Genomic DNA, 15,845 nt, shown 5'->3' on the forward strand with positions numbered 1-15,845 from the left:
GGATATTATCTAATCCCTAGCCCCATTTATTGAGTTTTGAATGTCAAAAAATAAATTTTTCCACATTTTTCCACTAAAAAACAGATTTAAAAAAAAAAACTAAACAAGAAATCCAAAATCCCCTCTGAAAAAGTCTTGGGAACTCATTCATCAATAAAATAAAACCATAAATTTGAATGTAAGTCACCTGCAGTGTCTCGCCTTAAAAGTTTGTATTTGCAGGCCCACTGTGTCTAACTCATATTTATTTGTTTTCCATTACAGTTGAGAAGGCCTGATTTGTGAATTGAGTCTTGAAATGTAAATGCATGAGGTGTTTCATGTGTAATTGTTAGTGATACTAAAGCTCTGTGGTGCATGAGGGTCTGTGTGGGGGGAGGACAGGAAGCGGCGAGTTACGTGCAGCAGATAGGTGAGCCACACTTTCTGTCATCTTCAGAACATGTCTAAACTGAGGCCATGTCCGCTAAACATATATTCTTCTTTCTATTTTCTTCTTGTTTCATTGTTTGCCCTTGTGGAAGCAGTCAAGGTAGGACTCATGAAACAAATATCTATGGATAAAATTATGTAATGATGTATTATGTTGCCGTAGGTTTGCCTGGATGTGAAGTTGAGGTCCATGTTCGAAGAGGAACAGTAATTCGTGCTTCTCCTCAGGAACTGGTGGAGGTCCAATGTCCCGTTCACCACTGTGGACAGGCTGTACACATCATCTGGTGCAAGATGTTGGATTCAAACATCTGCACAAAACTTAACAATTCAGAGCACATTCAGATAAATGAATCCATGCTGTTGGATAAGAAGCTGGTGTCTGTTTTGAGATTCAAAGGAATTTCTACAGAAGACAGTGGTTTGTACACGTGTGTTGTGGGAAATGGACTTAGGGGACACTATATCAATGTCACTGTTTCAGGTAAACTTGATTTCTTATTTGCATTTGTTTAGATTGTCGTTTTGCAAACAGATAAGAACAGGACATGGACCATTTTAGTTCAAGTTCAAGTTAATGCTCTGCATTATTACTTTGCAGCTATGGACCTGTTTTTTTTCCTGTTTTTTAATTCTGGTTTAGGCCTTGTTAAGAAATTGTTTTATCTTGGTACAATCTTTGTCAAATTATTATTATATGTGTGACAATATTGTATATTTTTGCGACTGGTATTAGTTGATGGATATAAACATTCAAAACTTTGCATATTTTATCCACAGAGACTGACCAAGGGGATGAAAATAACAACAGAAACTCAGGTATGAAAAGTAGATCCATAAGTATTTAAAGCTGACCCTCTAGAAGTGATCATGTTTTCTGCTGCTTTCTAGATCATTCTGAAAATGGTGGAAGAGATCTAAATAATCCTACTGAAAATGTGAAGAAGATGAGCTCATTTGCGTACTATTTTGTAGTTTTCCTCCGTTTGGTTTTTGTGTTACTCACAATAACAGTGATCGTCCTGCTGAGCAGGGCTGGCTCTGGGCATATGCGACCCAGGCGCCCCCCCAGGGTGCCATCTGCTTGAGGGGGGCACCTAATTGTGCTTTAATTTTTGAATCCCATGAGGTCTATGCTCCCGCCATCTACAACATCCCTGATTTTCAAACATAGCTTTGTAACAGAAAGTGCTATAGCTCTTGTAGTCTTTTGTGTTGGAAACTAGACATTTCAAGCTTTGAAACGACCCCTCCCAGTGTAATAAAATGTGGTGTTGTTGAACTGTAGGCTATGTACACCTTTGCCAAATCTATAGGAATGGGATTGAAAGTGTTGCTTTCATTTACAAGTTTTATATCTTGTAATTTTTAAGCTTTAGATTAAGATACTCAAGTACAAGTATAGTCGAAATAAACTTCAGTATAATACATATACATAATATTAGTATACTTTTCAGTATACTTATCATTTACTTGGTATAGTATACTTCTGATAAACACATCAAAAGTAAACTGGAAGTACACTGTCTTCTTCACTGTCTTCTACACTGTCTTCATTTTTAGTATACTTGAAGCTTGTATGAATACTTGTATATACTTCTTTTTGGTAAGGGATGGACTTCTGATCGGAACTATTCAACAATTCAATATGCTTTCCTTGGTCTACGAGCTTATTATACAGTATTTAAGCAACCTAATAATCTGTTGTTATATAAAGTAACTATTTTGTGTTTTATTCCACCTGAGAGAGACAGGAGCTCAATCCATCTTTTAGAAAACACTCGATTTCAGCCTGAGAGAATGATGTGTTGTTGTCTGAAGTTGACACTAGAGGGCAGTGTTGATGTAAATGCTGTAGATGGAGAGGAGATATGGAAAGACATTTACCTTTTATCATAAGAATAGAACAACGCAATCATTAAGCATATTGATTGCACATTTTCTTTTAAGAAAGCCTAAGCGTTGACCATCTACTGTTATAAAAGTGTCAAAGCGCCTTTAATAAAAGCTTCACTCATCCACTCATGAGACTTGTCATTTTCAGATCCTGTTTTCAATGTTCAGTTGATGATAGATTCTCCGAATTATTTTTCTAAGAGCCCCTAAAACTTTGAATGATCTCATTGAGACAAAGTTGGGCAAAGTTGATGCTTATACACCGAGTGTTTCAAGGCCAAACTCATTCTCCACAGGGATGAATTGATAAGGACTTTTGGCAACTTTCAAGGACCAAAATCAAGCAGGCAATAACTAGACGAGATGCACACAGGGGACTTTTCTTCCCAACGAGGGTCTACTTTTGCAATTTACTGAAGAACAAAACTATTTTGCATCCACCACTATTCAACTTTGGTTTCAGTCAATATTTTTCCAGTAGTGCTGTGGAGCATTCAAGTGCTCTCTCGTAAACCAAAGTTGAAGAGTTGAGGAACACACAACATCATGTGTGGAGGAAAAGTGGAACAGCACATCAACATCAAAACCCTATCCCGGCTGTAAAGTGAGGTGCAGGGAGCTTTATGGTGTGGGGCTGTTTTGTTGCCTCAAGGCCTGGACAACATGTTATCATCAATGGAAAAATGAATTCACAAGTTTATCTACATATTTTGCAGAAAAAAATGAGAAATTCACAACAGCGTGGAATAAGTAAGTGTACTTGTGTATTAAATAGCTAGTTATTACTTTTGGCAGCAATAACTTCGTCCAAACGTTTCCGAGTAGTTGCAGATTAGCACAACGATCAGGATGAATCTTGGACCATTCCTCTTTACAAAACTGCTGCAGTTCAGCGAGATTCCTGGGTTCACTTACTTTTTCCACGCTGTCCTGTGAATGTTTACATGTCGTGGCCATTAAAAATATGATAAAATGTATATGTTTGGGTGGTATTAGTTTAAGCAGACACTGTTTACTCATTTCTGTGATTTTATTAAAGATCAGACCACATTTTGTACAATTTAGGCAAATGTAAGAAATTCCAAACGGTGTGCATTATCTTCCCACTGTAACTATTTTCTTAAAAGTTTGAATTTACAGCCCACAGTGCTAACTCCCATTATTGTTTAGAAGGCCTGATTTTGTCTATTTGTGAATTGCATCTTGAAATGTAAATGCGTGAGGTGTTTCATGTGTAATTGTTAGTGATACTAAAACTCTGTGGTGCATGAGGGTCTGTGTGGGGGGAGGACAGGAAGCGGCGAGTTACGTGCAGCAGATAGGTGAGCCACACTTTCTGTCATCTTCAGAACATGTCTAAACTGAGGCAGGCCATGTCCGCTAAACATATATTGATCTTTCTATTTTCTTTTTGTTTCATTGTTTGCCCTTGTGGAAGCAGTCAAGGTAGGACTCATTAAATAAATACTGTAACTCTGAATAATATAATGTAGTGTTATAAGATAAGATAATCCTTTATTGATCTCACAATGGAGAAATTCACTTGTTATATATGTTTCCGTAGGTTTGCCCGGATGTGAAGTTGAGGTCCATGTTCGAAGAGGAAAAGTAATTCGTGCTTCTCCTCAGAAACTGGTGGAGGTCCAATGTCCCGTTCAACACTGTGGACAGGCTGTGCACATCATCTGGTGCAAGATGTTGGATTCAAACATCTGCACAAAACTTAACAATTCAGAGCACATTCAGATCAATGAATCCATGCTGTCGGATAAGAAGCTGGTATCTGTGTTGAGATTCAAAGGAATTTCTACAGAAGATAGTGGTTTGTACACGTGTAATGTGGGAACTGGACTTAGGGGACACTATATCAACGTCACTGTTTCAGGTAAACTTGATTTCTTATTTGCATTTGTTCACAAACAGATAAGAACAGGACATGGACCATTTTAGTTCAATTTCCTTGTTTGAAAATTTAGCTCTGCATTATTATTTTTCATCTTTAGACCTGTTTTCGCCCGCCCCCTGGCCTTTAGTTCTGGTTTAGGTTTAAAATTATTATCTTGGTACAATCCATGTCAAATTAGCCCAAAATTGTACATGTGAGACAACACTGTATATTTTTGCGACTGGTATACGCTATTAGTTGATAAATAACAAACATTGAAAACCTTGCATATTTTATCCACAGAGACTGACCAAGGGGATGAAAATAAGAACAGAAACTCGGGTATGAAAAGCAAATCTATAAGTGTTTAAAGCTGACCCTCAAAAAGTAATTACGTTTTCTACTACTTTCTAGACCAATCCGAAAATGGTGGAAGAGATCTAAATAATCCAAATGAAAATCTGATGAAGTCGACCTCATTTGCGTACTTTGTAATTTTCCTCAGTTTGGTTCTTGTGTTATTCATAATAACAGTGATAGTCCTGCTGAGAATACACGGCAAAGGTAAAACCATTACACGTGGCACACATTACATACATACAAATACTAAGCAAACTGGATGAAGGAGCTGTTTTGTCTTGTTATTCCCAGGGTTATTATCACGACAGTATCCACCAAACAGTCAAGAGGTAAGTACCTTTTTAATGAATTGGTAAAATTTAAAATACTACAAATTATGTGGAGAGTGAAAAATAAGGTGGTGCCAATACATATTCAAAACAAATTTGTGTTAATCACAGATAGTAACAACAGAAGAAAGGGCAATTTCTGGGTTCCATATTCACACACTTCACAAAAACAAAAGGGGTTTCTTGTAAAAGGGATCACTTTATGGAATTCTTTGGACATTGTTCAAAAATCATGTAACACAATCACTCAATTCAATAAAATGTATTAAAAAAAAGTACTTGGAAAATACGAAGGCAACGAATCATAAGAACCAATGTTTTGACAAATTTGAAACAGTCATTGATTTAGATGTAAAGTATTATTGTACCTTGATATAGGCTAAAACAAAGCAAAAACGGGCGAGCCATCTGTTCAGAGCCAGCTCAGATTTTGGAGAAAAAAAAAAAAGGGGCATGAAAGACAATGTCTTCCTCATGCTCCTATTAAGCATTGAATACTTTGCTGTTGCTGTTGTTGTTATTATTGTGTCTGTAATAACACCATGGCTGAATAATTTTTTTTAACTTGAACTGAAGTACCTATATTTAATCAGATTTAGCTTTATTCACCCAAGTGTCCCATTCTCACAACCTTTCTTGGGTATTCCAGGAGCAATTGCCGTCACAAATGATCCCAGACTTGCCCAGAAGAAGTCCCCCTGTCCTGCACAAGTCCTTGACCCCTCCAGGAATTGTACCACCTCCACCCCTCCCGGATAAGACCACAAGACCCCAGCTGGAAACCGATCCAGCCGAAGAAAGTTTGAAGTATGCCGTGTACTCTCAGATAGATCGAACAAAGTCACTGAAAAGCTTGCAGAAAAACTCCCCGGGTCATGGCACCAATCAAATTAATGTCATTAGCGAAGAGGAGAGTCAGTTCTAAAAAAAAAAATGTAATATCCACTTCATTTACTTCTTCTAACACACCTTTTTTACCCTTTACACTTTTCATACATGCACACTGTTTATTTCAAGAGAATTTCCCATCCTTTGTCCTCATTTACCTTGCAAAACCTTTTACTGCCCCACATATGAAGGCAATAAAAATGTCCCTCTCCTGTCCAAAAGTATTTCTCTGTCCTCCGGTCACCTTTTGTACCATGATCCTTATCTTTTCTCATCCTTTGGCTGAACTTGTATTCAAAGTAAAGTCATTAGTAGTGGGTAGCAGGGACAGGTTCTTGCAAGTCATATACTGTATATGTTTCCGTTGCCCTTGAGGAAATGCTAGCAGACCACAGTCAGAGAAGTGCGAACTACTGAGTTTACCGGAAACAGTCTTATTTAAAATAAACCTGTTTGTGACAAGTGACAAATATAAACTCGAACACATGTGGTTTCAGTTTAGAAAGTTGAGCTCTGAAAATATATATATATACTTTTAAACTACGTTAATTGAAGAAATAGGTTGGCTAGTTTTGGCTTAAGCTGGTAGTCGAACTGTTGATGCACTGCACTGGATCACAGACTGTACTAAAAAACAGGTGGAGACAATTTATCTCTGACTCAACACAGGCTTGTGTGGAGTCTGAACAACAGGTTTGAATGTCTGACTTTTCTTGTTTGATAAGATAAAATAATAAATGGCTTATTATACGTATATATACCAACGGCCTGTCCTTCCATAATTATGTCAAACTTGTGAAGTAAGTGTTTGAATAACATTTGATCATATTACTGTGTAACTTAGCAATATGTTAGATATGTTTTGGTACCATTCACATTCTAGTGCAGACAAAACAATCCAAGTGACCCACACTCAATTTAACACATCAACATGACTCATATGTGTGTCTGCCTGTGCACCAGATATAGATCCATGCACTTATACAGTTTGAAAGAAGAATATGCTCTGTAAGAATAGCTCCATCTGGCAGCCAGGTTTGACCAACCACACAGGAATGAGAAGTATTTGAAAGCTTACGCAGAGACCAAAGAGACGCACAACCAAGATATGACTTGTTTGACATGTTTTATTACTCACTTTTGTATCCTTTAGACAATTGATCTATTAACCTATTAACAAGATTATGCTGTATGTCTGCAACAATAATAACAATATTGCTAAACATAAGAAACCATGTTTTTTCATCAGATGATTCTGGGATCTGCTTGATACACTGATAAAAAGTAATAAAAATGGGCAAGTTAGTCTCCAATCCCCCACATTTCTGTGCAACGTGAATCTAGAGTATCTATAACCTACAGTTTATGCTCAATCTATCTATGCTAAATTCTGGATTTATAATTAATTTTAACACATGCAGTCGTCCTAAGTCGTATTACAATGTGATTTTTACATTGCTTTGTGAGCCTGGTGCAGTTTATTTTTCTTTATCATGCAAAACAAAACAAAAAAACAATATCATCACTGCATAACATTGCAGTCACTCACACACCACCTGTATGTATGATTGCAAGGTTATTCATGACTAACAGCTACCAATGCACTCCTAAACTGCATATTTTGTGTGCCCAGATCTGGCTGGTTGTCAAAAGGTCAGGACCTCATACACTCACTGCTGAACCTTCGGTCACACAGTTTAGCGACAGGACACGCATTCCTATTAGGCAGGAGCACACACACACTCCTCCAGAGCAAATTCATTTCAACTGGGAATGAGGAGTATAACATGTTTCTCTCACCAAAAAACACAATTGCACAAACAGAAAATAGATAGAAAATCCACAAAAATACGTAGGTACAGTATAACTTCATTGCATTTAAATTACAAGCCTTTTCCTAATGCTAAGCTTCAATAAAGGGAGCATATTGTAACCTCTGATGTCTGTATTGAAAGTGGGGCACGTATCATACACTTAAAAAAAAAGGTTGGTACTTTTACAGGTGCAATCACAACTTGAATTGAATTTAAAACCCAAAGACAGGTTTGAGGACATGCCCTATACCTTATTTGGAACCTCAGAAACTCCTGAATTCAGTCACTATAGTAAATATGACTGACTAAAGTTGTGGTGATTATTTATGTCTCTTTCAAAACAAAACAAAAATGAACAAAATATATTTTAATGTAGTGTGTATGTGAAATTAATATTTGATTTGAACTTGATTACTGCACATAAGGGAACACATAGTCAATGTTTGTAAAATGACACATTCCCTAACAATCCAAGAATGTACAAAAGGCATATGATAAAACGCAAAACGGTTTAAAAATGCACCTTAGTGGTAAATTTGGAATGCATATGAAATCCTTCCATGTGGCCTGCAGATAACGTAAGGCTGAAGCAGAGAATCACAGTAGGGAGTCGTCAAGGCACTCGAGTGTTGATAAGATTGTATCAAAGGTCCTTTTTGACATGCTGCATGTTTTCTTCATTCATGGACCATGTGCAGGTGGTGACCACGGACGACTCACAGGGCTGGTTCTGTGAAGTGCTGTCGTCTTTTATCATCTGTAAAATTAATCAGCTCTGAAGGCATGTGTTTAAGTATAAGTATTATCTTACAAATGTTTTTAAAACACACAGTCATCAAACGCTTACCTTCTTTTTGCAAGAAACATTTCCAAAGACAGAAACAAAGTGACAAGACCAGGAGGGCAGCGACTGTGGTGACAGAGATGAGGATGGTCAGAGCCGTGCCAACTGGAAAACAGAGAGGAAATTATAAACCTTTAGACCAACTTAATGTTTTGCTGTGATATTCCAAATGGTACCACAGAGAAATCACTCCAGAATCGCATAGACATAGCATGTTAGGGATATTTGAGGATTTTTGACATAGGGCCTCATTTACTAGTTATCCAGATTGTTGTTGATTTCTGGAGAGATATATATATATATATATATATATATATATATATATATATATATATATATATATATATATATATATATATATATATATATATATATATATATATATACATATATTTTTATATATATTTTTATAAATATATATATATATATTTTTTTTCTCATGCAGTCCTTATATTTGAAGAGTTTAGTGGTGCTAGGCTAGTGCTAGGCTAGTGCATGTCTATGGTAACTAGTAGCCTCCATTAAAAACAGTCTGACCCAAGCCCAGTGCACCTGAGGCAAATCACTTATAACACCAGACTAACCATATAAATGTCTGTTGACTGAATCATTTTTGAAATATAACCATTTTGCATTTTAAAATTTTGCATTTATATTTGAGCAGCATCAGCTTCCTTGTTGTGAGTTGCGGAGCGGTGGAGTGATCTGTTAGGTTACCGGATCTACAGTAGTTTGTTTACCTGAGGCCGGCATTACTACACGTGGAATTCACAAAGGAGCTTTCTACAAATCAGATATAGCAACGTATAGAGGACTACCCAATGATTTTGAAGAGGTCATTAATGCAGTCTACTAGCTACCATAGACATAAGCTAGCCGAGGACTAGCCGAGGACTAGCATAGCACCACTAAACTCTTCAAAAATAAGGACTGCATGAATTAGAAAATATATATACCTCCAGAAATCAACAATACTCTGGATAACTAGGAAATGAGGCCCTATATCAAAAATCCTGAAATATCCCTTTAAAGGTTCATTATGCACCCTTTAATGCGGGGGGAAAAAGTTGATATTTCTGCGTATTTGACCTTGTAGCGACCCAGTGGCTGTATGTGTGGTCAGCATGGCGCCCTTACTTTCCGCAGGGAAAACCTACCAAACAATTGATCCTGGAGCGCCCTCGAGACCACTGTGATGGAAAATAAGGGTACCATGCTGACCTCTTATACAGCCGCTGGGTCACTACAAGGTCAAATAGGCACAAATAACAACTTTTTTTTACACATTAAAAGTTGCATAATGCACCTTTAACACATCGCTTAATCTTGAATTTTATGGAACCTTTTAATCATTTGAGTTTTGTGTTTACATAGTAACACAACAGAGCTGCACATCAGATCAAATTAGGACTAGTATTAATAAAAACAATACTGATAGCGTGGCTGCCTTTAGGTCTTTAGGACAGATACACAACCACCACTTACTTTTTGTGTTCATGGATACAGCAATAGGTGACTCCAGGCCCTTATGGTGCACCAGACATTTGACAGACACGTCTTTGAGAAGCCCCGACTGGACAGTTAATGTGCTGATCAGCAGAACTGTCCCGTCTCCTTGGGGGATCAGAGTGGTCTGCGGTGGGCCCATGGTGCGGTTGTCCCGCTCCACATTCCACACAATCTCCGCCGGGGGTCGTGATACGGAGGTGCAGTTAGCCTCTATCACACCGGGAGAAGTTGTCTTGTAGCTCACGTGAGGCTTAGGCAGAACTGCAAGCAAGAAGAAAGTGTAATTCTATCCAATTGCAATGTATGTTATTGTGATTTATGTTTGGTTTTTTCCAATGCATATTTTAAACACATGCAGGAGCTTTAGGAATTGAGAAAAGACTGAACTACAAACGGCTAAACCTATGAAAGAATCACATCCAGAACCAGAACATGTTTGTAGCGGCCTAAACTTCTAGGGTTAGCAGGTTCTATACATAATAAGACCCCATGAAACTGGGAGATGACAGTGGGTTGCATAAGTATCGGCCCCCCTTTAACTTTTCGACATTTTGCCACGCTATGCACTATAAACATAAATATATTTCATTGAAATTTTATGTGAAAGACACACACTAAGTGACACACAATCATGAGATGAAATGTATACATGATTTAGATTTTTTTTTTTTTTAATATATACATTGAGTCTACCTGTGTGTAATCTAATCTCACTTCAAATACAGCTGCTCCGTGATGGTCTCAGAGGTCTGTTAAGAGACTATCGGGGAGCAGACAGCAACATTTGCAGCATCAAGTCCAAGAACACACCAGACAGGTCCGGGATCAAGTTATTGAGAAGTATAAAGCTGGGTTAGATTATAAAAAGATTTCCAAAGCTTTGAACATCTCTCAAAGTGCAGTAAAATACACCATCCAGGAATGGAAAGAGTATGGCATCACTGCAAATCTACCAAGACCCGGCCGTCCTCCCCAACTTACTGATCGAACAAAGACATCACTGACCAGAGCTGTTACCAAGAAGCCTATGATGCCCCTGGATAAACTGCTTAGAGCTACAGCTCAGGTGGGGGAAACTGTACACAGAACAACTACTAGTCGTACACTGCGTGGCAAAATTGCAACATTTTGTATGTCCAAATACTATATTTTGAAGCCACAAATGCAGAAAAATAACACGCACATCCTTTCTTAGGATCTGCAAACATTTTCTCAAACAGAGGACAGATAATTGGAAAAAACAGGCCAAAACTGTGGCTAATCCCACTTTCCTCTGGCTCTCAGGCTTCCAGCTGAAAAGGAAACTTGTGAGAAAAAGTGTGCTGTCAAAGTTTCTATGATGGATAACAGAAGAATATGTTATCTATCTAATATTTTTCGGATTGTATGTGGCCATTTATGACGAGGAATGGACTAAACCTTTACCACTTGCCTTGCATTTGGTGTTACTCATTTCATATTTGTAACACACATAAAGCCTGATATAACAGGTCTAAAATATCTGGCACATCACGATAAAACAGAATGATGGGAGGGATAACACGGTGACTTGCGTGGGAGGCTTCTGTGCTCAAATGTTGATATCATTTTGATTTTACCTGGAACTGAAGCCGTTGGACTCGGTGAAGAATGTGAACTCCTGCGCGGTCCTAATCCATAAGTAAACCTCTGCCTGTTTCCAATTGTCTGTGCTGAAGCAGGAATGTGATACACTGGAACCAGGAACATTTTTGTTGGCAACACTGCACTGGGCCACAGATATTTGGCCCCAAAGAAGAGTTTAGGTTGAAATTCACCCAGAAATTTGGGTGGGGACAAGTCACAAATTTTAGGGAACTGTGTGCATTTTGCGATCTCATTGTGTATGCAAAGAATTTACGAGTCTGTGCTCTATGACTTTTTATAAGTAGATCTTTCTATTTTAATTTAGTTTTAGTCTTTGTCTTTTGATGAAAATGTCCTTAATTTTAGTCGAGATTCAGTCAAATATATTTCTTCAATTTTAGTCAACTTTGCATTTATAATATTTATTATAATCATATTAATCAAGGTCATCTGCTTCATGGAGCTCCTCCCACATGAACAAAGCTCAGAGCTGTTCCTTTGTCAGTGAATTATTATGATCTGAGGCTCTTTCAAACTGTCATTAGATGTTCGGATGATTTTAGCCTCTTCTTCGCAGTTGACAAAAATCATTTCAATCATAGTTTTAGTCTCATAAAATATGTTTCATTTAGTTTTAGTCTCAATTTAGTCTACAAATAAATAACAAATATTACTTTTGACACACTTCTGTGTATTAAATAACTATTGTAATGAAATATCACAATTAAAGATGTATTATTGTCTTTATAAATGAATAGTAAATAGCCTAGTTTTAGCACATACTATGTTATACACTTTGCCGATCTCTGCAGTCCCTTTCAAGCTGAACTGTCATGTCAAATGAGGCCTAAATAAAGGCTTACAAATAAATTTAACACATATTCCAACAGGGCGGTATTTCTCAGTCTTTTTCCAATATTGTACCAAGTAGGAAGCATGTTTGCATAGAACACTGACGTCACTTATGCAAATTGGATGTCATCAGTAGCAGCCCCTACGTTACTGTACGGCTCCATTTCAAACAATAGCTCATCTGTTGGTGAGAATTATGGGAGACAGTGGGACAAAGCACAGAAGCCATCAGTGTACGCCCTGAACACTACCACAGTCATACATCAAGACCTCAGCCACTGCCTCCATCATTTCAATTCAAACGCGCTATTCTCCTCTCTGCAAACGCACGGCTTTGTCTCTGAGTGTGAATGAATCAGAAATGCTGCCGTATCAGGAGCGCATCAGCAGAAGAAGTCAAGAAAAGGAGCTCAACATTCCAGTGTAAATCCAAGGAGGGGCAACCAAAACTGATTTTCCCATCGGGGCAATAACACTCACGCATCCAGATGGTTCACTTTAGCGTGGATGGTGACATACAAGAAACCTGTGTATGTGTGTAGGTGTCATGTACATAAGACAATAAAAAGCTGTTTACCGTATGTGGAGAGGCAAACAGTTGACGTCTTTGGTCCATCACGGCGTGTGTGGAAGAGACAGGTGTAGCAGCCCTCGTCGGGGATTGCCACCGGCTGGATTGTTAGCTGGCTTTCAGACAGAGACGAGCTGAGCCAGGCCCTCCCTACGTACACAGGCTCAATCATGGGGTCACCCTGTTTTGAATATGAAGCCACAGGGCTGAGCTTTCCATCAGGTGAGGCATGCTTCCACTCCACCTGCTCCACTTTTTCAGGCAAACCATAGGAGCACGACAGAAATGTCTTTTTGCCACTCACTGCGGTCTTGTTGCGGTCTGCAGTGACTTGAGCTAAAAGAAAGAAAAAAAACATGCCAGAGATGTCACATATACAAGGTTGATAGAGTTAGTTATAGAGTTGTTCACTGTTAATACAGACAGCTATGCAACCACTAAACAGTAAATGGAATCTAACATCTGCTTCTGATTAGGGCCATGAGTCAATTTTCTCTCCATGCACTACAGCTTTCATAAGCAGCACTATGATGAACTTTGGTCTCCATAGGCTCATCGGGTTGTTTTGAGAGGATGGATCAAGGCTGCCTACTCATAACTCATCTAAATCCCTGCAGTAGGTCCCTATATAAGGCAGCATGTTACTTTGAGTGATAGTTCCAACAATATGTAAGATAATGGTCTTTGATGTGCAAAATGATTAAAGTCTGGTATTGTACTTTGAAGAGGGACTTTTCATACAATCTAGTATGAAGTTGAATCGTGCATCTTGAAATGTTAATACAATATTTTAAGCGTGCACAGTGTAAGAATGGGTTCATCAGGGGCACATTCAAAGACTAGTAAATTCAAACTGCAACTTGTTAAATAATATGAGCTAACTGTTGCATGTAGATTTCACAGTGTCAGGCTAGCAACTGGGCAGAATCTATTGCAGCAAGTAGCAACTAATGTATAGATGCTGGGATATGCCATCCACTTGCTTACACTAAGCTGAAGAAAATAAATGATGGAATTGTTGTAAAAAAGATGGATGTGTTGAGAATGAATTCCCGCATGTTGGGCTGTTTAACCTCCCAGCTCTGGGATTCAATCAAAATGTATGAGATACTACTAAGGCTAGAATCTGTCTCCTCTGAAATTACACTTCAGAGCCTGCGTAATTTATGTCTTAAAGCAAAGGGTTCTTTCCTGAACCTCAAACCATCACAGTATTACACTGGGATTGACCATAAGCTCAAGTCAGTGTATTTGTCGCCAGTCAAGGTTGACATTATAACAGTTAGCCAATACTAAATAAGAATGACGAGATGTCAAGAATTGGTTTGGCAATCTAAAAATCAACATCAGGGACCATACCCACCTCCAAGTGATTCACCTCACTGAACGAGACTAATTGTTTGTTCCTTTTTCCCAGTTAGACTCATATCTGCCAATACTTTTACACTTTTTTGGCAGGTTATCTCTCAATTACCTTATATTTATAAAGATATTCCAGGCTCACAACAAAAGAAAATCGCTTATTCCATGACCTGTTGCTGCTGTGTTAACACAACAATTTGCAATTTACTCACAGGTAACGGTGATGCAGGTGGTCCCCTGCTGTGACCCTGAGGGATGCATGTCGAAGATGCAAGTGTAACATCCCTCGTCCCTGAAGCTTACTCTGCTTATGATCACATTGGAGGTGTCCTTAGGGGCTGGGCCAATCTCCACATGCTGCTGTCCACTCGCACTGTCCTTATTACCCGGCTGGTAGGTCAGCAATGTCTGGTTCTCCACATCTATCCAGCGAACTTGCCTCAAAGTTTCACCCTTCTCCCTGGACACGCTACAAGTCAGGGTGAAGGGCTTATTGACAGGAGCCAGCATATACTGTGGGGTTGTTACCTTACCTGAAAGACACAAAGCAATTTTCAACTAAGACAGTAGCAGTAGTCAGCCGATAGGATTTTAGAGACACACTCACCCTGCAATAATCCAGCCATCAGAAGCATTAGTAAACCTGGCAGACAATTCCTAATGTTGACCTGGACCTTCATCTTCATCATTACTCATTTACCACCAGGGAGACAGTGGTACTGATACAAACAAAACATGTTAATAGGATGGATCATGGTGAAACATAAATCTACCCAGATTGCCTCAGTTGTCACAGAGGATAGGCTTTAATAATTGGCTTTGAATTAAAAGACAGCACTGCATAGGCAATATACAGTATGTGATAACTTGGTCCATGCCACAGACTAGGAAAAGTTTTCAAAGTTAAAATACTGAGGAACTTACCTTCTCCTGGCCAAAATGTCACTGAGATTTTTATCCCTGCAACATTTTGTCCAATCCTCATAATAATCCAGCAGCGTCTTCAAACATTCCACAAGGACTAGAAACACATTTCCCTCACCCGAGTGTTTTCTCTTTTCTGAACCAGCACTGAGCAGTAGCAGCTTAACACACTGTGATACACACAGACAGGCACTTACACACGCGGAGCCTCTGGATCCACTGTTCCACAACTCCCATTTGAATCGGACTGTAGGGGGAACGGACTCTGCAGCATAACAGACCCGTTTAAGTGAGTAAAATAAGCGCGTGTTGCGCATTTGCTCTAATAAGTCATTGGTCACCATGTTGTCTGTGTATCTTATGTATTGAAAGTAGCTGTACTAACTTTAGGCTGTTTTTGTTAAAACAAACCAGACAGTTCAGGACTTTACACATAATGTGCATGCTGTCGACCCCTACTGGAATCATATAAATACTGCAATCTAAAATGTCTAACATATTTTTTCCCATAAATGGCCGCATCATGTCCTAGCAGTTTTGTGCATGTATATTTAATGCAAACTATGAAAAATTA

At 38.5% G+C, this 15,845-nt stretch overlaps 2 protein-coding genes across 4 annotated transcripts; one reads left to right on the forward strand and one right to left on the reverse strand.

The window, feature by feature from the left end:
* Nucleotides 1–433: 433 nt before the first annotated feature.
* Nucleotides 434–6,005, forward strand: LOC306968051 (uncharacterized protein). Of its 3 annotated transcripts, XM_079563292.1 has the most exons (6): nt 434–532; nt 596–916; nt 1,213–1,251; nt 4,628–4,777; nt 4,865–4,902; nt 5,552–6,005. In XM_079563292.1, exons 1-6 carry the CDS (start codon nt 460–462, stop codon nt 5,825–5,827), a joined length of 897 nt encoding a protein of 298 aa, XP_079419418.1. In that variant the 5' UTR covers nt 434–459; the 3' UTR covers nt 5,828–6,005. The 3 variants fall into 3 exon arrangements, with proteins under 3 accessions (XP_079419418.1, XP_079419419.1, XP_079419420.1); XM_079563293.1 differs by lacking the exon at nt 1,213–1,251; XM_079563294.1 differs by lacking the exons at nt 434–532; nt 596–916; nt 1,213–1,251 and adding exons at nt 3,691–3,774; nt 3,893–4,213.
* A 2,052-nt stretch (nt 6,006–8,057) lies between these two features.
* LOC306968002 (OX-2 membrane glycoprotein) lies at nt 8,058–15,563 on the reverse strand. The gene is made up of 7 exons (XM_079563237.1): nt 15,272–15,563; nt 14,955–15,066; nt 14,560–14,880; nt 12,992–13,321; nt 9,934–10,218; nt 8,452–8,553; nt 8,058–8,361 (listed from the first exon to the last, which is right to left on the reverse strand). Exons 2-7 carry the CDS (start codon nt 15,034–15,036, stop codon nt 8,321–8,323), a joined length of 1,161 nt encoding a protein of 386 aa, XP_079419363.1. The 5' UTR covers nt 15,037–15,066; nt 15,272–15,563; the 3' UTR covers nt 8,058–8,320.
* Nucleotides 15,564–15,845: the final 282 nt, after the last annotated feature.

The sequence above is a fragment of the Gobius niger genome (assembly GCF_951799975.1).
Source record: "Gobius niger genome assembly, chromosome: 9".
NCBI lineage: Eukaryota > Metazoa > Chordata > Actinopteri > Gobiiformes > Gobiidae > Gobius > Gobius niger.